At 41.5% G+C, this 21725-nt stretch overlaps 2 protein-coding genes across 4 annotated transcripts in view; both read right to left on the bottom strand.

Annotated features, from left to right (window-relative positions):
• Nucleotides 1-11365, bottom strand: part of TTC17 (tetratricopeptide repeat domain 17) — a 156081-nt gene extending 144716 nt beyond the window's left edge. For both annotated transcript variants that reach the window (XM_082844326.1, XM_082844325.1), the window contains exon 1: nt 11202-11365. In XM_082844326.1, the coding sequence (XP_082700452.1) occupies nt 11202-11360 (159 nt within the window). In that variant the 5' untranslated portion in view covers nt 11361-11365. The remainder of the gene's footprint in view (nt 1-11201) is intronic.
• Nucleotides 11366-19548: 8183 nt separating this feature from the next.
• API5 (apoptosis inhibitor 5) overlaps nt 19549-21725 on the bottom strand; it is a 37461-nt gene continuing 35284 nt past the window's right edge. Inside the window, exon 14 of one of the 2 annotated variants that reach the window (XM_082845758.1) lies at nt 19549-21669. In XM_082845758.1, coding sequence (XP_082701884.1) covers nt 21587-21669 — 83 coding nt within the window. In that variant the 3' untranslated portion in view covers nt 19549-21586. The remainder of the gene's footprint in view (nt 21670-21725) is intronic. The other variant, XM_082845759.1, reaches the window with a different exon arrangement.

The raw sequence follows: 21725 nt of genomic DNA, 5'->3' as shown, positions 1-21725 counted from the left end.
AAAAATTTTAATTTTTGATGAGTATTTGTTTTACAAATAAAACTACAGAAATATTTTTCTTTATGTTAGTAGCTATGTTTAGCACTGCAGAGAAGAGAACAGGGTTCAGAATCAGACCTCAGCTTGAGTTCACACTCTGCCACTTCCTACTTGCATGGCTTGGGCAAGGAGTTTAACTACATTCTGCCCAAATTTATTTGATAGAAGATCAATACCCACATCTTACTGAGTCTGTATGATGACCAAATGAGATAATGAACATGAAAACACTGGATAAAGTGTTCAGTGAATTACAGACATTAAGTTGTTTTTATTACAATAAAAGTTACCTGTTGATATCCTAAATTACAGTCACTTCCATGTATGACTGTATAAAACACAAACTCTACTAAGGCAGGGACTATATCTCCCTCACAGCTGTATTTCAAGTACCTAACACAGAAAGCATCCAAGTATGTACTGAATGAGTGAGCTAAGCTGGCAGTAATAGGCACACAAAAAGCACTCAGCAAATACTTGCTCTAATAAAAACGTTCCTGACTCCATTTGACCACTTTTGTCATGTGTTGATACTATTCTCTTGGTTCTACTAAAGATTAATTACCCATCTCAACTCCCCACCAAGCAATTAGACTGAAGGTGGAAAGGCCTGACCTTTGGAGGCAGGACCTCTTGCCAGTCACCTGATTTCAACTGAAATAACTAAGTTCCTCAGAGGGAAAATGAAGACTGAAAACGTTAGTTAAAAATACATAAATGAGTTCTTTTCAAAAGTTAGACTCATGGGACTTCCCTGGTGGCACAGTGGTTAAGAATCCGCCTGCCAATGCAGGGGACACAGGTTCGAGCCTTGGTCCGGGAAGAACCTCCATGCCGCGGAGCAACTAAGCCCGTGCGCCACAACTACTGAGCCCGTGCTAGAGCCACAAGCCACAACTACTGAAGCCCGTGCTCCTAGAGCCCGTGCTCCACAACAAGAGAAGCCACCGCAGTGAGAAGCATACGCACCACAACGAAGAGTAGCCCCTGCACGCAGCAACGAAGACCCAACGCAGCCAAAAATAAAATAAATAAAATAAATTTATTAAAAAAAAAGTTAGACTCATTACTAACTGACTTTACTACTGACTAAATAAATATGGGAAGCACAACAGTGTGAATTCCTAATAGTATGTCTTGAAAGCAAAATATAAAGTGACAACCTAAATTTATACAATATTCAATTAATTTAAATAAGGTCACAATCTCAAACATGAGTTCTTTGAACATACCATAAAAGGTACGCTGTAGAGGTAAAATATCCAAAACAGCCAGTAGGAAAGTAGATTATCTTAGGCACCATTTTACAACTCTGGTTAGAGATACCATGTTCTTAGAAAAGTCTTAGGCTGTCTAGACCTTTTATTGGTAACAGGGAGAACGAATGAATCAGCTTGCCCCCTTTAAAGTAAATGCACCTCCCTCCTGCAGACTATTAAAACAATGGTGGGGGCTTCCCTGGTGGCGCAGTGGTTAAGAATCCACCTGCCAATGCAGGAGACACGGGTTCAAGCCCTGGTCCGGGAAGATCCCACATGCTGCAGAGCAACTAAGCCTGTGTGCCACAACTACTGAGCCTGCGCTCTAGAGCCTGCAAGCCACAACTACTGAGCTCACGTGCCACAACTACTGAAGCACCCGCGCCCTAGAGCCCGTGCTATGCAGTAAGAGAAGCCACTGCAACGAGAAGCCTGCGCACCGCAATGAAGAGTAGGCCCTGCTCACCGCAACTAGAGAAAGTCCCTGTGCAGCAACGAAGACCCAACGCAGCCAAAAATAAATAAAATAAATTAATTTAAAAAAACAAAGACAAAAACAAAAAAACAACGGTGGCCCTTCAGTATTCTGATATGAGATACAAGAGCTAATACAGGAGTAATTACTGCTTGCACACACAGACATTCATATACTCTTTCACTTATTCAGTATTTACTGGGTGTGCATCATGTGTCAGGCACTGTTTTAGGCACTAGGGTTACTTCACTGAACAAAACAAAGTTGTTGTCTTCATAAGCTTATGTTCTTGTAGAAAGACAGGCAATAAAGTATACCTTACAATACAGTGCCAGTAATAAATAACATGAAGAAAAATAGAGTGAAAAGACAGAGTGATGGAAAGAGATGCTGTTTTAGACAGCTTGGTCAGAAAATGGGTGACATGAGAACAGAGGCCTGAAAGAAGAGAAGGGCTGAGCCATGTTGATGTCTGCAAGAAAGTGCTTCAGGCAGATGAGGGAGCAAAAGCAAAGGTCTTGGTGAACCAAAAACAAGTGAACTTGGTGCTTTAAAAACCACCCGAAGGCCAGTATGGCTGAAACACAGCACACAAGGAAAGTAGTATCAGCGCAGAGAGGTGGCCAGGAGCCAGGTCCCAGATCCTGCAGGGCCTTACAGGCCATGGTGAAAACTAGGTTTTATTATTTAAGTGTGAAGGGAAACCACTGAAGGTTTTCTGATACTCTTTGCTTCCCTTCCCCCAAGACCCCTCAAGAAGTGGCATGACCAAAACTTATGTTTTTTAAAAGACTGCTTTGGCTAATCTGGGGAGAACAGACCCTATGGAGCAAACGTAAAAGCAAAGAGACCAGTTGGGGGCTACTGCATAGGTTCAGGAGAGAGATGAAGATAGTCTGGACCAGGGTTGTAAAAGTACAGGTGGAAAGACATGGCGGGATTCAGAATACATTTTGGAAGTTAAGTTGACAGGTTGCTGAGAGACTGGGTATGAGATGTGAGAGAAGGAAGAGTCAAGGAAGATACCAAGATGTGGGGCCTGAAAAACTTGGTAACAGGTGTGGTGGAGTGGGAAATCAAGAGTCAGTTTAGCACATGATGTATTCGTGGTGTCTATTAGGCAGTTAGGTGGAGAGGTTGAGTAGGCAGTTGGATATATGAATCTAGAGTTCAGGGAGAGACTGCAGATTTATATATTTTATGCCATGAAACTGCATAAGATTGTCTGGTGAGCCACATGTACAGAGGGAAGAAAAGGGGCACACCAATATTTAAGACTCACGAATCAAAAAGGAATTCAGCAGAAGAGAAAGAGAGGCAGGGGATTTAGAAGGAAAACCAGGAGTATATGTTCAGGAAGCCATGTAAAAAAATAGTTCAGTAGAGTATGAAGACAAATGCTGGGCTGCTAAGAGGTTAAGTAAGATGACTGAGAACTGAGCACTGAATTCAGCAATGTGGAAGGCCCAGGGTATCTTGACAAGAGTTGTGGGGATGCAGGACTGATTGCAATGGGTTTAAAATAGACCTATATGAAGAGAGGAAGGAGAGTCTGTGAGCACAGACAACTCTGCTGAGGTGTCTGGCTATAAAAGAGCCATAGGGTAGAGGAATTCCTTTCACTCTTGCCATCATGGAGCACAGCTGAGATGCAGGCACTGCTCACACCCAGCTCCCTACATTTCCGAGTGCAAAGCTGTTCTAATTTTTGACCCGACCTGCTGGCAAGCCCTCTTATTCCTGACTGTCAGAGCGCCTTCTGTTCACTTCCACCAGAGCTGCTTCTAAACTGCAACAACTGCTGAAGCCCACAGCTGATCCTAATCCCTCCTCAACAGTGCAGCTGCCAGCTCCCACCTACCTTGCCTCAGCCCTTTCCGATCCTTTTTCTGTTTTTCTTGTTTATCATTTTCCTGTCTCTTCTCCATACATTTTATGTCTGAGCAAGAGCTGACCTTTAGATATATAATGTCAGCAGCGACAGGATGACTTCCCTGGCAGGCACAACCTGATCACAACAGAGAGGCAAGAGTAATCTCTGAAATTACGGCTGTCACCTGTGTACAGCATGGTTTCTGAAGGCCTCAGGGCTGACTCACTGATGGGTTACTCGGAGATGTGAAGATCTCCTGGAAGGTCTGAGGGTTCCTTTAGGCTAGTCCCTGATGACAACCACATTGGTGAGTATCGTAAGGCTTCATTCAGACAATGGTAAATTCCTAAAAGGTATCAATAGGAATCATTTCTCATACTTCCTTATATCATCCATTCAACAGATATTACTGTAGCCTATGTGATTAAGCATGTGAGAGATGTTGGAGTTGCAGAGAAGATGGACACAGCTGGTCCCTTCATAGAGCATAATGTAGTCTAGTAGGGCATTTACATAAGTAAACAGACACAACATGGTATGGCAAATGCTTTCATAAGGGAATGCAGGATGCTCTGAAGGCACATTGAAAGAACAGCTTATTCAAATCTGTGCATCACAGAAGCTTCCCTGAGAAAGTGATGTTTAAGTTATGAAGAGTATGAGTTAGCCAGATTAAGATGTTTTGGGGGAAGAACATGTACAAAGGCCCAGAAATAAGTGCGAACAGAGCATATTTGGGGACACTGACAAAAGTTAAGTATGTCTAAGTATATTACGTGTGTATACTCTGAGGTGAGAGTGGGGCACTCAAGAATGAGCAGAGACAGACTAGAGAGAAGGGAGGGCCAGATCTCAAGACATGTTAATGAATTTGGACCATATTCTGGGATATGTACCAATCTGTTAAAGGTAGTTTTTCCTGGGGAGTAAGAATGGGTAGAGGTAGGAGGACTTCATTTTGTTACTTCAAATACTACCATAGCGTTAGGTATTTATTTTTACAGTGCCACGCATCACTTTTGTAATTCAAATTTTTTAATTAAACAAAAAAACACAGAAGGTTTTAAAAGATTACTCTGCACTGTGGAAAAAATAGACTAGAAGTAGGACAAGACTAGAAGCAGGGAGTGCAGTTAAGAAGCTACGGCAATTAATTAGGTGGTTGGAATTATGAGTAATGGTAGTGGCTACTGAAAGAAGCAAGATATAATTAGAAAGTAAAACTGAAAGTTGTTGGTAAGGAAGAGGGAGAAATTAAAAAGGACAACCAGATTTCTGATGTGGACCAATAGGCAGATGATATATAGTGGTGTCTTTCATTAAGTTTGGGAAAACAGGGCATGACATAGGTATAGGTGTAAAACTGAGTTTAGATTTGGTCATATTAAGCTTGAAGTACCTAGAGGACATTCACATGGAGTTAAAAGTTAACACGGAAGTCTTGAATTTATAACTCTGGAGAAAAAAACTGAGTTGTAGAAAGAAATGTAGATATTCCCAGCATACATATGGTAACTTAAGTTTTGGGAAAGGATGACATTTCCCAGGTATACAAAGAGAGTAAAAATAGAAGCCTGCAACAAAGGCTGGAGGAAGAGCAAGATCTAAAACTGAATTTCTCATAATGATCTGTGACCCATCTGCATCACACTCTCCTGAGGAGTTTGATAAAAATGTGGAAACCTTGGCTCCACCATCAACCTACTGAATCACTCTCAGTGACCTGGGAATCTGAATTTTAAGCAGGCATCCCAGATTATTTTTGTGCAAAGTTTGAGAACCACTGATCTAGAAGATAAGCAGAGGTGGAAGAGCCAAAACAAAAAACAAAAAGACCCAGAAGGTTAAGAAGGAGCTGTGCTCTGCTCACCCCTAAAGAAAAATGAGAATTTTGTGTCACAGTAGCCAGTGGAAAAGAACATACCCTTCAAAGCACTGTGGGCTGGTGAAAAGGAAGCCATCAATAGATATCTGTTCAATAAATAATTGGGAAAAGTATTTAAAGTTACAAATTATCTCTGTATATTTCCAAACTCCTATTACTACTCTACCATATAAACAAACTTAATACCTGGGTAATTTATAAGAAGAAAAATAATAGTGGGAAATATCTTAAAAAATGGATTGAATGAGAATCACTTTTGATGTCAACGTCTAGTATAAACTGCAGGTGCCTAGCTACTGAATAACCAATATGACCTCCAGGTCCAAGTAAATCCCTTAAGTGTATAAACATAGAAACATGCTCTATGTCAAAAGATGGGTTCAGTTTTGAAAAGCACCAAAATGAAGCTGTCAGCTTCACAGTACAATATGGATGCTCCCTCCCAGATTAACCAAATCACTTAACATGAGACCAAAATTAAACCACTCCTTCACTTATAAGCTGTTAAAAATCAACAAATAAAGATTTAGCCAGTTTGTCCAACTAAATATGATAGCTGTTCCCTAGGTCATAGTTGCTGTAACGGTTGCTTATCAAACAGTTTTTGCCAAGTTTGCTAAGCTTCAGAACATTAGTTTTGTCAGAAATCTCATTTGTTCTGAGCAGTTAAACGGATCTGTACTCCAAAGACATCTGCTTGACAGGAGGCAAAATGATTAAGTGACCCCCAAATTAATTCACACCTATTTGGGACCCTCCCCCATCCACCCACCCCCAATTTAAAGTTATCACAAAACATTCTGCAAAAGTAAAGCAAACTGGAAAAGAGAAGACATCTACTTCATTTGGTTTTGTTTTTCTTTCTGTTCCTTCCTTTGTAGGTGTTAAGCAGATAAAAAAACGCACTTCAAACAGTATAAAGTGCTGGCTTACACATTACTGCAGATAAATACATTTTTACTTATTGTTACCACTAAATGCCATTCATTAGTTGTGTCTTTGGGTGACCTTCTCTCCTATGAGTCGCACCATATATTCTTTAAGAATTTTTTCCAAATCTAAAATGCCATGGTTCTAAGATTGGAGGAGAGGGAAACAGCAGCAAAGAAAATAAATAATATAATGTTATGAGAGAGTTGATAATCTAAATTTTCAAGTTTTAGACCTAACTAACATTTCAAGAGTTCATCTGTTAGCTGGTAAGCTGTAACATGAAGCGTACATTTTTCCAAAGAAATGATGTGACCGATAGGCTCTTAGGCTAATTCACAAAAGTTTATTTAACCTTCAGTGCAAGAGAACTGCTAGGCACTTGTGATTAAAATAGAAAACAGGTGTTGCCACAAGAGTAATTAAGCAAAAACAATGTCAAAATGAAACAAACAAAAATTTATCTTGAAGTCAAACAAAAGATCTAGTTACTGTAGATCTTCCTAGCAACTAGATTATAAAAGCTCATACCTCAAGTCCATGGACTCCAAGTTAAGGACTCTTGCTTAAATAAGGTGAGAGGATCTTACTAGTTTTCAGGTACAGGGACATTAGGGGTTCAGAAGTATGCCAAAGCCCAAAGCTGGGAGAACGGCACAGAGCTGGAGAGGAGAAAGAGAGGAGGGGCTTTTCTTAGACGTCCTCTGACTGCAGTGGGAAATGAACTTAGTGACTGGAGCATTCTCTTCACATCCCAGCTCCAGTACTCCCTGTACAACACTCCTGGGAGTTCAGTGGCAGCTCAGTAAACACAGAGCCTAAAAACATGGATGGCATGCTTCCTAGATGGAGCGGGGACTGTGGAAAGGAACAACTAACTCCCTGAGTCGCCATGCCAAGTACTGGACACCTGCTACTGCCAGAAGCAGCTCAGCTTGGACTGCGAGGAGGCTGCCTGGAGCAATGTCTGCTTCCCTGCTCTGACTGAAAGGCCCATTTCAACCCCCCGAAGATCTACGGCTTCCAATATATATGCGTGTTCACAAGTCTGCAGTCTGTAACTTGTGGGTGCCTATCTTTATCATCTGCTAAGGCTTGAAATAGAAAAGCCAAACGAATGTTCTCTTCTTCTGGGAAGGACTGCTTACTGTACTTAAAACTTTAACTATTATGATGGAGAATGTCCCTATCTAAGTCTGTATTTTGGGCAATTCAGATTTTTAATTCATAAGTACTTACCCACATTCACTCTGGAAAACAATGATCTATTACACTTAATTTGGATAGGTTTAAATATCAAGTGAAGGACGTCCCTGCTGGCACAGTGGTTAAGAATCCGCCTGCCAATGCAGGGAACACGGGTTCGAGCCCTGGTCCGGGAAGATCCCACATACCACGGAGCAACTAGCCTGTGTGCCATAACTACTGGGCCTGCGCTCTAGAGCCCATGAGCCACAACCACTGACCCCACGCACCACAACTACCGAAGCCCAAGTGCCTTGAGTCCGTGCTCCGTAACGAGAAGCCACCACAATGAGAAGCCCATGCACCGGAACAAAGAGCAGCCCCCGCTCACCACACTAAAGAAAGCCCGCACACAGCAATGAAGACCCAGCACAGCCAAAAATAAATAAATTAATTAATTAAGATAAAAGTTAAAAAAACTAAATTAAAATAAATATCGAGTGAAGAGTTTCAAAAGGTATTTTCTAAGACCTGCTATTTCAGTTCGCCCTTAACCCTTTCCCTAATATTAGGCAACTTTAAAAATGAAATCGGGGGATTTCCCTAGTGGCGCAGTGGTTAAGAATCTGCCTGCCATTGTAGGGGACACGGGTTTGAGCCCTGGTCTGGGAAGATCCCACGTGCCGCGGAGCAACCAAGCCCGTGCGCCACAACTACTGAAGCCCGCGTGTGTAGAGCCCGTGCTCTGCAACAAGAGAAGCCACTGCAATGAGAAGCCCGCACACCCCAACGAGGAGTAGCCCCTGCTCAACACAACTAGAGAAAGCCCGCGCGCAGCAACGAAGACCCAATTAGCCAAAAATAAATAAATAAATAAACGTATAAAATAAAAAAAAAAAAATTAAAAAAAAATGAAATCAGGGAGCTCCCTGGTGGCCTAGTGGTTACGATTCCGGGCTCTCATTGCCGTGGCCCAGGTTCAATCCCCGGTCAGGGAACTGAGATTCTGCAAGCCGTGCGGCACAGCCAAAAAAATGAAATACTTCTGTTCTCACTCAGATGTTATAACTAAAAACAAGGAGCAAGGGATTTGGTACGCCTGGTAAGACACAGTACATATACTAAATTTTACTTTATTTTTTTTGATGCGGACCATTTTTTAAGTCTTTATTGAATTTGTTACAATATTGCTTCTGTTTTATGTTTTGGTTTTTTGGCGGTGAGGCATGTGGGATCTTAGCTCCCTGACCAGGGATCGAACCCGCTCCCCATGCATTGGACAGCAAAGGTCTAACCACTGGACCGCCAGGGAAGTTCCTATACTAAATTTTAATTAGTTATGTTTCTGAAAGTATGAATAGATCTGCAGTACACCCAAATCCACATACTAAAGAGACCTTTCAATTCTTTAATAAGTATATCCAAATGTGATAATTAAGCACAATGTAAATTGAGGCTTGGATTCTGCCTGCAGTCAAATTACTGCCAGGAAGGGCTGCATGGGTAATGTATGCAGAGCTATCAGAGTGGAACTCAGAAGCTGACTGTGAGGTCCAACTCTCTTACTTTATTTACATGCGCTTTTCCCCTCAGATTAAATCCAACTTCCCTCCCCTGGCCTCTTGTTACACTGTAGTCACCAACTTTATTTCTTCTGGTATAAAATTTTGTAGTTGCCTGGACTTAACACTGTAAATGTTATGTAGCAAAGTACTGGAAAATTCACCAAAGAGGATCACTAAAAAGGCATGTAGGAAAGAAATCTTGCTTTCCTAACTCTAAGCCTAACTACCTACTGTAGGAGTGACTTGGAAGAGATCCAGAAGATTCTGTAGATTTCTCCCTTTCTCAAGCAAGTTTTTAGTAACCCCTACCTTTCCCCCACCAAAACATATGTACCCAATGTGCAAAAAGAAGGAATGTGTTAAAAAACAAAAACCAAATCAGATTCTACTTTCCCTTTGCAATGTTCAGCATATAAATACATTTCTACCAGCTTTCTACCACTTTTCAGGTGGGCTACTTTCTCAGCTGAGTAGCTGGACATCAAAATGAGAAGAAGTCAACGTCAGGGAATATAAATAGCTGTGACCCAAAACAATACTGCAAAAGAGCCAATAGGAGACGGGCTCCCCAAAATGCAGCAGGACTTAACGCCACATCTCCCTTCATAAGGGCCTCAGGGAAAACCATCATCTGGAGAGAGAAGAAGGACAGAAGCAACCAGGATTCACACAAGATTTCCAATCTTTTGTTAGAGGTGAATTTGTAAGTGTTGTCTAGGGTTTCTGAAACACACATGTATATTTTAAATCTCAGCGGGTATGGCCATGAAAAGGAAATTTTTTTCTAATGTAACTTAGGTATAGAGAAATGCCACCCCACAGAGTCAGTCTTTTCTCAGATATACACTGAAAACCACTCACCAAAACCAACGCTGACTTTTAAATTGCTTTACTCATTCATTATATTGAAGACAAAATTTGCCATCACATGGTGAATCTAAATGTGAACCTCACTTTACACAAAGGTAAGCCTAGCATTGTGTTCCTATCACCATTCATTACATACAACCCAGTACTTTCACAGGACAATGGTTAATACATTTCAGATCGGTGGGCTCAATTAAATTGCATGGGGCACACAGATCACTTTCTAAATGTTTGCTGGACTTTATAGGATTGTTCTCAGGTGTTGGAAGTCATTAAGTTTATCAAGTTTCTGTAGCAGAATACACACTCACGCATTCTTTAGGCATCAGCAGCATTCACAAAATACAGGCCATCAGAAAGTTATGTAAGAAAAGCAGCCTCTCCTCTGAGGAATTAATTCAACCTGACAAGAATCCGGGAAATCGCATATCCTCCCTGAGGGGCTGGGTCACAGCAACTAGGTAAAGAAACAATGCAAAGAACACTGGGATACTAGGGCGGTTGACTGCTGAAAAGATGCAGGCAACGCCACCAGAGGCATCCTCAAGCATTCCTTCGCAAAGAGAGTGTGCGTGTTGTGTCTAATGAGCCCCTGCTGACCTGGGTAACGGTACCAGCTGAAACCACCACAGCTTGACACGAACGCCAGCATGTGGGACAGGAGACTGGGGGAAGTAGCATTAGGTGACACACTGCCTAGGGGTGCCGAAGCTGTCACCTCCCCAGGACTCGCGCACACCCGGGCGCTGCCACCTGCTTTCTACTTCCTCGGGGAGGGCTGGTGACGCGTGGGCCAGAGAGGCACCAGAGGAGGGATAATGAATCCGGGTTTTAAAGCTAGGGAGCCAGATAATGTCCCCAGGACCCGAACTCCCGGGGAGAGTCGCCCGGCCCCAGGGGTGGAAGCCTGAGAACTTGCAGGCAGCCGAGGCCAGGTCCAGGACACAAGTGGGAAGGGGACCGGTCCGAGGGCGGAGGTCGCCCACACCGCCACACCGGGACCGTGGGACTGCAGGCTGGGGGCGGGGCCGCGCGGAGCCAAACAGCCAGGGGCCGGGCCGGGCCGGGGAATCCCTCCCGGGCGAGGGCGGGCGCGGGCGGAGAGGGACACCCTGGCCGCTACCTGCTGCTGGATCTTCCCGTCCTCCGTGACGACCCAGTGCGTGGTGGCGAAGGCCCCTCGAGCTGCCACACTCAGCAAGGCGGAAAGGCTGAGAAACCAGCCTGGACTGGAGCACGGCGGCAGCTCGCACCGTCCGCGGACCCCTACTGCCGCCGCCATCTTGCCCCCCCTAGCCCGGGCGCTCACACCGGAAGCGGAAATGGACCCCCGCCGTTCGCCATCTTGGGGAGGTCGACGCTGGAGGAGGAGGAGGAGCCGAGGGGACGCTGCCTGCTGACTACCGGCTTCCTCGGCCTCGGGCTCGGTTTAGGCGGCGGGGAAGCGCGGCCTCTGACGCTGGCCCAATTTGGCTTCAGGTCGGCGACCGCTTTCTCATTATTGTTTTCCTGTGCGCGATACGATCTCGGAGCGTGGGAACCAGAGGGAGAGAAAAGTAGTGTTCCAGTTGGAGCCTAAGCCAAAATGAGAGGGCTCAGAGTATATACATGCAACTCTTTGGTTTAAAAAAAAATTGTTTTTATTTCTGATTGTGTCAAATGGTTGGAAAATAAAAGGTGTGCTTCCGAAACATCTAAGGGGAGGGATAGGTTCTCTTTTATTCTTAAAACCTCACAATAGGGGAAGCTTCAGAATTGGAAGTGTTGTTAGTCTAGGGCAGCGCCGTCCAGTAGAAACGTAACGCGAGCCGTGAACCACAATTAAAAAAAAAATGAAATAACATCTTATTTAACCCATTATATACAGTATATTATTAGTTCAGTGTGAAATCTATTAGATTATTATTAACATATCTAATTATTATTAGAAATTACTGATATTTTTGTACCAAGTTTTCGAAATCCGTTTGCATTTTACGCTTATAGCTCATCTAAATCGGACTAGCCAGATTTCAGGGGCTAAATAGCCACGTGTGGCTAGTGGCTACCTTACTGAACATCATAGGTCTAGATCTGGAGACCAGCAGCATTGGCATCACCTGGGAGCTTATTAAAAAAGAACATTCTTGGGCTTCCCTGGTGGCGCAGTGGTTGAGAATCCGCCTGCCGCCGCTGCAGGGACACGGGTTCGCGCCCCGGTCCGGGAGGATCCTACATGCTGCGGAGCGGCTGGGCCCGTGAGCCACGGCCGCTGGGCCTGCGTGTCCGGAGCCTGTGCTCCGCAGCGGGAGAGGCCACAACAGTGAGAGGCCCGCGTACCGCAAAAAAAAAAAAAAAAGCACATTCTTGGCTCTTCTGTCTCTTCCCATCAGATTCTACCTTTTAACAAGAGCCCCGGGTGACTGGTATGTCCATTAAAGTTTGAGAAGCACTTCCTTCTAGTGCATCAACACGCAGGCCAAGCGGACTAGCCTGGCTTCTAGGTTCTAGCTAGCTATGTCGTTTTAGGTGTGTCAGGGCTGCCTTCTAGCTATATGTGTCATTTTATGTTTAGATTCATTATGCTTTGGGGTTTTTTCTTTGGGAAAAGGAAGATGAGAATTATGCCTGACCACTTCCCTACTCAGGTGTATTGCAAGAAAACAAATAATTGCCAAGTGTTTAAACATCACTTCATGCTATGGAAGCCGTTACCACAGTACTGGCTTTTTATGTCTTCTTAGAGCAGCTTTTCTTAGGAGTACTGAAGTGATGAGCATTACTTTCATTAAAAATGTATGGCTTACCTGCTTTTTTTGCCTGATACTCTGCTAGACCCTGGGTATGAAAATCTGACCACTGAGCAGTGTGCAGTCTGGTGGGATATTGGCAAGGTAACAATTTACATATAGGATATTGGGGGTGTGTAAGGGCTCCAACCAAGTGAAAGTCTTAGAGCAAAGGTGCTGTTTTAGGCAGAATAAGCGCTAAGCATGAAAAGGTGAAATTGGTGGCAAATTGTAAAGGTTTCTTGTATGTTCTCAGCATCTTATTTTTAGGCATAGAAGTAAACCCTACTTGTGTATAAAGCTACTAAATAATGACAGTCACCATCATCTAACATTGGTTGAGTGTTTAATACATACTGGGCACTGTATACACGTAGTTCTAATTAATCTTCACTAACTTACCAGGCGTAGGCTAGTTAAGTAATTTGGCCAAGATCATACAGCTAATAAGCAGCAGAACCCAGATTTGCATTCAGGTCTACCTAACTTTAGAGCCTGAGCATGGATGAAGGATGGTGAGGAGTTTGAAAGAACCTCCAGCATCACCTCTTTTGGACATCAGCAATTTCTTTGACATGCACAAGTTAACTTGCAAAGGGGCGGAATAGTAACTTCTGTAGCTTTAACGTACCACCCACCTTCGTTTTCCTTAAATGATAACCCTTCTCCTTTGGGATCCTGTGTTAGTTTTCTGTTGCTATGTAACAAATTACCACAAAATTTAGCAGCTTAACATAGTTATTATCTCAATTTCCATGGGTCAAGAGTCTGGCATGGCGTGTGTGGGTTCTCTGCTCAGTGTCTTACATGGCTTATACCAAGGTTGCAATCTCACCTGAGGCTCAGGAGCTTTTCCCAAATGCTTTCAAGTTTTTACAGAGTTCAGTTCTTTGCTATTATAGGACCGAGGTCCCAGTTTTCTTGCTGGCTACTGACTGTCCTCATTCTCAACTCCTAGGTCACCCACCATGCCTTGCCATGTGGCTTTCTCAGCATGGCAGATGTTTCTTCAAGGCAAGCAGGGAAATGTCTCCATCACTTATATCTCTGACTTCTTCCATCTCTGATCTCTAGGCCCAGATTTTAAGCATGTATGTGATTAGATAAGGTCTACCTGGATAACCTCTCTTTTGAGTAGCCCCATATGAACTGATTAGTAACCTTAGTGACATCTGCAAAAATTCCCTTTGCCATATAACATAAAACTGAGGAATGATATCGTATTCACGCATTTTCCCCACTTTCAAGGGAGAAGATTTTATGAGGGCAAGGATCATTGGGGGTCATCTTAGAATCCTGCCTGCCACGGATCCTGACTGCCTAGTTCCACACCTCTAGTCTTACTGAACTATGTTTTAAGCATCACACAGTAACACTTAGAAGTGCTCTTGCTCATCTTGTTCCTTGCCTAAAATCCCTCTCTTGCTCTTTTAAAATATATTATTTAAGGTATAGCTTAAATCCCAGATTGTAAAAAAAATCTGTCAACTTCTATTTGCCTCCTCTGAATTCTGTAACACTAATATGACAATTAATACCATGTTGCTTTGTGATATTACTTTGTACATTTTGAACAGCTAAACTCTTGAGTAGCTCTTTGTTTAACTAGTTAGACTGTTAGCATCTGAGGGCAGGAAGCATTTCCTATACTAATGTATTTTTATCTTCCATAAAGCTTCCATACTTAAGTGGTTAGTTTGTTTAGTATTTTATACCCCCAAAAGGTAGCTTTCCCATTTTATGTGAATAAAACAATGAAAATTTCTAATCCAAATAAAATTGTTGCTACCAATTTTCTACATCCAAATAGATCACCTGTTACCCTTCTTTTATTCTGTTGTTCTAAGACCTGATATTTTTTCCATTTTAAGTACATATTTTCTCTTCATGCTTACATAAAACCTGTAGAAATATAAGATGGTAGTTACCAAAATTGCTGATAATCTCTAAATTGTGATTCAATTCTTAGTTGAACAAATGATAGGAAAACCCATAACTGCATGTAATTTGGTCTTTCAGCATAAAGTATTTTAGCACATAGGTCCTTTAATTTATCACTATCATTATAAATTATAGATTTTTTTTGAAGTTGGGAATTGGACAATGATAAAATGATCTTTCTGGATTATTAATTTCCTCTCTTGGGCCACTTTATCTGAATGTTGTGAAGGATCTCTATACTGTTTATTTCTGAGAGAAAATACTTAAGATATAAATGTTCCTGAGAGAGTTAACACCCTGGTTTAAATTCTGTTAAATGATTATCTTTTGCTTCATAGTAAACCAACGTAAACCTTTGTGGCTTAAATTTTAAGCTTTATACCATGATTTATTATATATTTTTTGGCTGGACTCAGCTGGTGGTTCTGCCCCTCCTGCTGTTAGCTGGGGTCACTCATAAGGCTTCATACAGCTGGGACCCTGGCTGGGTTTGGAATGTTCCCAAATGGCTTCACTCATGCCTAGTGCTTACCAGGAGTGGCTGAAATGGCTAGGGGTGGCTGGGCCTCTCTCTCTCAGTCCCAGTAGTTAGTTACAGAGGTTTCTTACGTGGTGGCTCAGGGCTCCAAAAGAGTGAAAGTAGAAGCTGTCAGGCTCCTTGAGGGCCAGGCCCAGAAAAGTGTCACTTCTGCATTCTGTTGATCAAAGAAAGTAACAAGGCTGGCCCAGATTTAAGGGGAAATGGAAACACTCATCTTGATAAGTGAAGCAGCGTGTTTGATTGGGAATAGAAGGAATTATTGGCAGCCTGCTACATATAGTTAATTCCTTCAGTGATTTTGAACTGGTGGAGGTTGAAAGGGTGGATAGGGAGGGAGGCTGGTTATGGCAGGAGGGGCTATCCAGGTGTATCTCCCCAGCAGCCATACACAAAGTGAAGAGGGTTTTCAAAGAAGAGACAGGGGATACCTAAATATTAATTTCATTAGAAATTATGAAACGTAGTAATTTCATTTAGAAATAGTTCGCCAGTAGTGTGGCAGTCTGAAGCGTGAGGACTACTTTGGATGAGACCAAGTGTCAAATCAGCCCAGGATTCTAACTCACAGTGACACTAGGGCTGCTTTGAGGATAACATGATGGTCAGCCTCAAAAGACTTTTCCTGATACAGACTTACCAGCCATTAATTTATCCAAATCTTTGCAGCTGTTAATACATTTGGGGGCGACAGTTTCTATGGAGTAATTGTATTGTGACTGTTCAGTCTGTAAGTAGCTACAGGTCATACCCGCCCCACCCCCAGCTTTTACTCCCTCACATACACCCAACTTTCAGTATCCTGATTTTATGATTAAATCCAAGTTCATTCTATTCAAACCTTTTAGTGCGTTTGTGCTTTTTGATCTTATCCATCACTTTATAGCATACCAAGTTTTAGTTTTTCCTTCTAGAAATACCATTCCTTCATCTTTTATTTGCTCTTGTTTCCTATTCTTACGTATTTCTTGAAGAATACAGACTGGAACTGTATGTAGTAGTCTGTCTAGGCTTTGTCTCAGATCTTGTTTCTCTTATCAACCCTTTATGATGACCAGAATTTTACTTTCTTATTTGTGGCTATATTAGTTTTAAATGTACAACTTCTAGGAATAAATCTACAGTTTCTTAGGATTTTGATAAATTAGATTTCATTTGTTTTAGTTTCCATCACACTTGCTAGAATTAAATCCCACTTGCTGTTTTCTACCCATCAGAACTGATTTGAGTTCCTCCTATGGTTTCCAAAATGGGGAGGAAGGATAGTGAGCTGAAGGAGCACCCTGTACATGGTCCTGTGCCCAGCATGGGCAGAAAGGCTACCCAGGGAGAGTGAAATCTAGTCTGACCTGAAGAAGGAATGTTAGTCTGATGAATGGGAGAGGGAGAGTCAGGGAACAAAGATTTTCCAGACAGAGGAAACATGCCCCAGGATCAGAAAGAGCATGTCCCCTCTGAGTTACTGAAAGTAGTTCATCGAAGGTGAGTTTAGGAGTTCTGGGGTCGAGATTAGGAACCTAAGCACTTTGAGAACTCATTCTTTAGCACAGCCTGGTATTCTTAAAGCCAAGGGTTCTGCACGTTCTGTTGCCTCCATTTCAAATGCCTTTCCTTGAGATCTTCACTAGGCTGGCTCCAAATCATCATCCAGGACTCAGCTCAAATGAATTCCTCAGAGACTTTTTCTAACCATTCTATGTGAGCTCTTACAAGTTATCACCTTAGAATGCTTCAGTGTCCTCATAACACTACTCTCTGAAATCAGCTTATTAATTAGCCTCTGCATAATAGAATGTAAACTCCATGAGAGTTTGCCTATCTTGTTTACCACTATATCCTCAGCATAAAACACTGCCTTCTACGTATTATTTATTGAAAGCTTACTATGTACTAAGCATTGTTTTAGATGTATGGGATTATCAATGAATAAAATGCAAAAATCCTTACCTTTGTGGCATTTTAGCCATGTTACATTCTACCAGGGGGAGACACTAAAAATATGGTAAATTATTGGGTTGGCCAAAAGACTCGTCCATTTTTTTCCGTAAGATGGCTCTAGTAGCACTTAGTTGTCTTTAACTTCATTCGAAACAATTTTGTTAGATTGTATGTGACAGCTGTCATGTCAGCATTTAAAAAAAGACATCAAAATTGGTGAACTTTTGTGTAGCCATTTTAATATTGAAGTTGGAAGAAAAAAAGCAACATTTTTGGCATATCATGCTTTATTATGTCAATAAAGGAAAAAATGCAACCAAAACGCAAACAAAGATTCGTGCAGTGTATGGAGAAGGTGCTGTGACTGATTGAACGTGTCAAAAGTGGTTTGCGACGTTTCGTGCTGGAGATTTCTCGCTGGACGATGCTCCATGGTCAGGTAGACCAGTTACAGTTGATAGCGATCAAATCGAGACATTAATTGAGAACAATTAACGTTAAACCATGCAGGAGATAGCTGACATACTCAAAAAATCCAAATCAAGTGTTGAAAATCATTTGCACCAGCTTGGTTACGTGAATCGCTTTGATGTTTGGATTCCACATAAGCAAAACCTTCTGGACCGTATTTCCGCATGTGATTCTCTACTGAAACGTAATGAAAATGTTCCGTTTTTAAAACAAACTGTGATGGGCGATGAAAAGTGGATACTGTACAGTAATGTGGAACGGAAGAGATCGTGGGGCAAGCGAAATAAACCACCACCAACCACACCAAAGGCCGATCTTCATCCAAAGGTGATGTTGTGTATATGGTGGGATTGGGAGTCCTCTATTATGAGCTCCTTCTGGAAAACCAAGTGATTAATTCCAACAAGTACTGCTCCCAATTAGACCAACTGAAAGCAGCACCTGACAAAAAGTATCCAGAGCTAGTCAACAGAAAACGCATAAACTTCCATCAGGATAACTTAAGTCTGCATGTTTCTTTGATGACCAGGCAAAAACTGTTACAGCTTGGCTGGGAAGTTCTGATTCGTCCACTGTATTCACCAGCCATTGCACGTTCGGCTTTCCACTTATTTCGGTCTTTACAAAATTCTCTTAATGGAAAAATTTCAATTCCCTGGAAGGCTGTATAAGGCACCTGGAACAATTCTTTGTTTCAAAAAGATAAAAAGTTTTGGGAAGATGGAATTATGAAGTTGCCTGAAAAATGGCAGAAGGTAGTGGAATAAAAGGGTGAATACATTGTTCAATAAAGTTCTTGGTGAAAATGAAAAATGCCTTTTATTTTTACTTAAAAACTGAAAGCAATTTTTGGCTAACCCAATATACAGTATAATTAGGATAGTATGTTAGAAGTTGGCAAATGCTCCAGAGAACATTGAGTAGGGTAAGTGGGTTCTGAAGTCTTGGCAGGGTAGAAAGGGGCATTGCGGTATTAAACAGGATTCCTTGAGAAGGTGATCTTTGAGGAATCGAAGGCGTGGAGTCAGACAGGCAGATATGTGGCTAGAAGGAACAGCCAGTGCAGATTCTAAGGTAGGAGTGTGTCTTTGCCTAGCTGCATGAAGCTGACTGACTGGGGCAGAGCAGCAGCTGAGGTCAGAAACTTTTAAGCCATGGTAGTGTTTTTGATTTTTATTCTAAAACGAGGAGTCATTGAACAACTTCAAGTAGAAGAGTGTATGTTTCTTTGCTGCTGTGTTTAGAACAGGCTATAGTCAAGTGTAATAGCTGGGAGATCAATCAGGAGGCTATTATGAAACTCCAGGCAAGAAAGGATGGACATAGACGTCTGGCAGTCCTCAGCATGTAGATGGTATTACAGACATAGGACTGGATGTGATCACCAAGAGAATTTAGGTAACTTTTTCTGATCCATCCTTGGTGCTACTTCAGGAAAACAAATAAAGGCTGGGAGTCAAAATAAGAAGTTGCTTTACATAATAACTTGAGGGAAGAAATTATTTCATAATGATTTGGCAAGTGTCTGATGTTTTGCTTTGACAGAAAGAACCAAATCCTTTTTTCAGAAGGGTATTAGCTTCTAAAAATAAATCCAAAAGGTTGAAAATGAAAGATAACTTGTAATACTGAACCCTTGAAAGCAGAGCAATATTTTTTCCATCTTTATATTTTCATGGTCTAACACACTGTTTGGCACATGAGAAGCAATGAATAAATGTTTAATGAATATCCAAGAATCTGAAGTTATAATTGTAACACAAGACACAAAACAAAATTACAAAAGGAAATTTATTTCAAAAGCATAAGGGAACATTTACATTTGAACAAGGGGATATACAGGTGTCTTGCAAAAGAAAAAAAATTCGTGGCATGAAGTTTTTCGTTCAAAGTTTTGAAGCAGAAATAACCTAAGTTGTGCACTATTGCCTTAGGAAAGGGAAGGGGAACAATGAGGTGGTAAAGGAAGGAACACAGTCAACTTAATATCAAACTTGAGAAAGTAAAGTCACTTCTGCTCAGCTTTGAGTTTACAAATATTAAAAAGAAAAAGAGGAAAAATTACACTTAATGTTCAAATTTATATAACTGTCCCCAAACAGCATCTATACTTCAAATGGCTTTAGGCCACTGGCTGATCTGCCGTTGAGGTCCAGGCTACCTGGTCACAGTTTTCAAATGGAAATTCCATGTTCCTGTGTCTGCTCAGATTCCAAGGGAGCTTAGGTTCAGCTCACTGTCTTTTGGAATGTTTAGAGATTATTGCCACCACTCCATAGTCAAGCTGACCAACTTCTTTTGCTCACTTGTATCATCCTAGTCTTCAAAAAATATTTTCCCCATATACATGTGCAGTAATTCTAACAAAGGGGTTTTGCCTATACCCCCAGTATAGAGGTAACAGTAATCAAGACACCTGTATTGGAATCACAAACTATGCCTCAAAAAAAAGATCAAACTACTAGAAAATGTCACTCAGGCATTGGATTTGAATAGCAAACTTGGGGAGGGAAGATTAACTGTGGAACAAAAATATATGAAACATTCAAATGCAGAGCAAAGGGCCTATGCTACTAAAAATGCCCATGACATTAAACACTCCACAAACCCCCCATCTGTTGTTTTAACCTAAAGACTCTATTGACTAACTTATACAATAATTTTGATTAATAACCTGAGAAGTTAAAATCTTGAAAGTGGCAAAAGCAAACTGAGAGAGCATCCCTTACTTACTGGTATACCATGTTACCAAGTCACTTTTTCTGGGCTGCCCTGGTTATCAAATCCCCCAATTCTAAATTATTCTATCTCATCCTGTAGAAACCTATATGTACATCAGATTCAATATTCTGGCTGTATTTCTCCAACAGGGATCTCCAAATTTATCTTTGAAAATGCAGCCTTTGTTTATTTTTAGTTTTAAATAACAATAATCATGTAAGTGCAACTGACTCAAAAGCCCTCACTACTGGAAGGAAAACCTAGATAACAAGTTAATAATGGATTCAGCCTCAAAAGGATAATCACCGTGTCAAAGACTACCCGTTCCTGGAATTTTAAAAAATGACTTATGTTGTGTAGTCAAGTTTCGCAGCATGCATATATATATATATATATATATATATACACACACACACACACACATACACAGATATATGCTCATGTATGTATGTATATTATACATACACATTTCTATGCAAATAGTAAGATCCCATATTCAAAAATTTATATCACAACATATGGAGAAGAGTTAAGTAAGCAGTGCAAAGCAACTTACTTCCTCCTAAAAATGTAATGTCATTTCTACATTTTAAGAAAGCTGGTAAGTATTTTGCTTTACTGACAGAAGCCAGGAATGCTGCACCATTGCCTAGCGGCTTTATTAAATAACAATGAAAATAAAATGTTAAGACTGACCATTACTCTTCTCCATATGTTGGCTGGGGGCAAGAAAGAGAGGACAGGAAAGTCAGTAACCTTTCAGAACTGATGATCTTTACCAGTTATCAGAACTAGACTGAATTTTATTACATTTTAGATTTGAATAGCTCTCAATAACAAATTATCAAGATGTTTAAAAGATTCACAATATGAAGTCTGAATAATGGTGATATTGCAAAAACAAGTCAAGATTGCAGACAAAGCATCCAAAAATATCGCTGTGGTTTTACCTTGGACACAACCATGGTCTATTACAAAAGTAGATCATACATACAAAGGTATAAAGAACATTAAGTTTTTAGCTGAAGGCAGCAGTCTTTTTAAAGGGACATCCCCGGCAATCCAATGAGTAGAGTAGTAGAATTTAAGTATATTAAGCTCAAGACAATGCTGAAGACTGTGACTTCTCATTCAGTAGAGTCTTCCCCGACTACGATTTCCTCGTGCTCCCCAACCTCGGCCACCTCTACTTCCCCTGAAGGCTCCTCTCTGCTCTACGAAAAAGCGAACAAGGGTTTAGGTCTTGTTCAGGACTTCGCGGGACAGCACA

Source organism: Leucopleurus acutus (assembly GCF_964270905.1).
Source record: "Leucopleurus acutus genome assembly, chromosome: 8".
NCBI lineage: Eukaryota > Metazoa > Chordata > Mammalia > Artiodactyla > Delphinidae > Leucopleurus > Leucopleurus acutus.
This window is presented reverse-complemented; position numbering and strand designations above follow the sequence as displayed.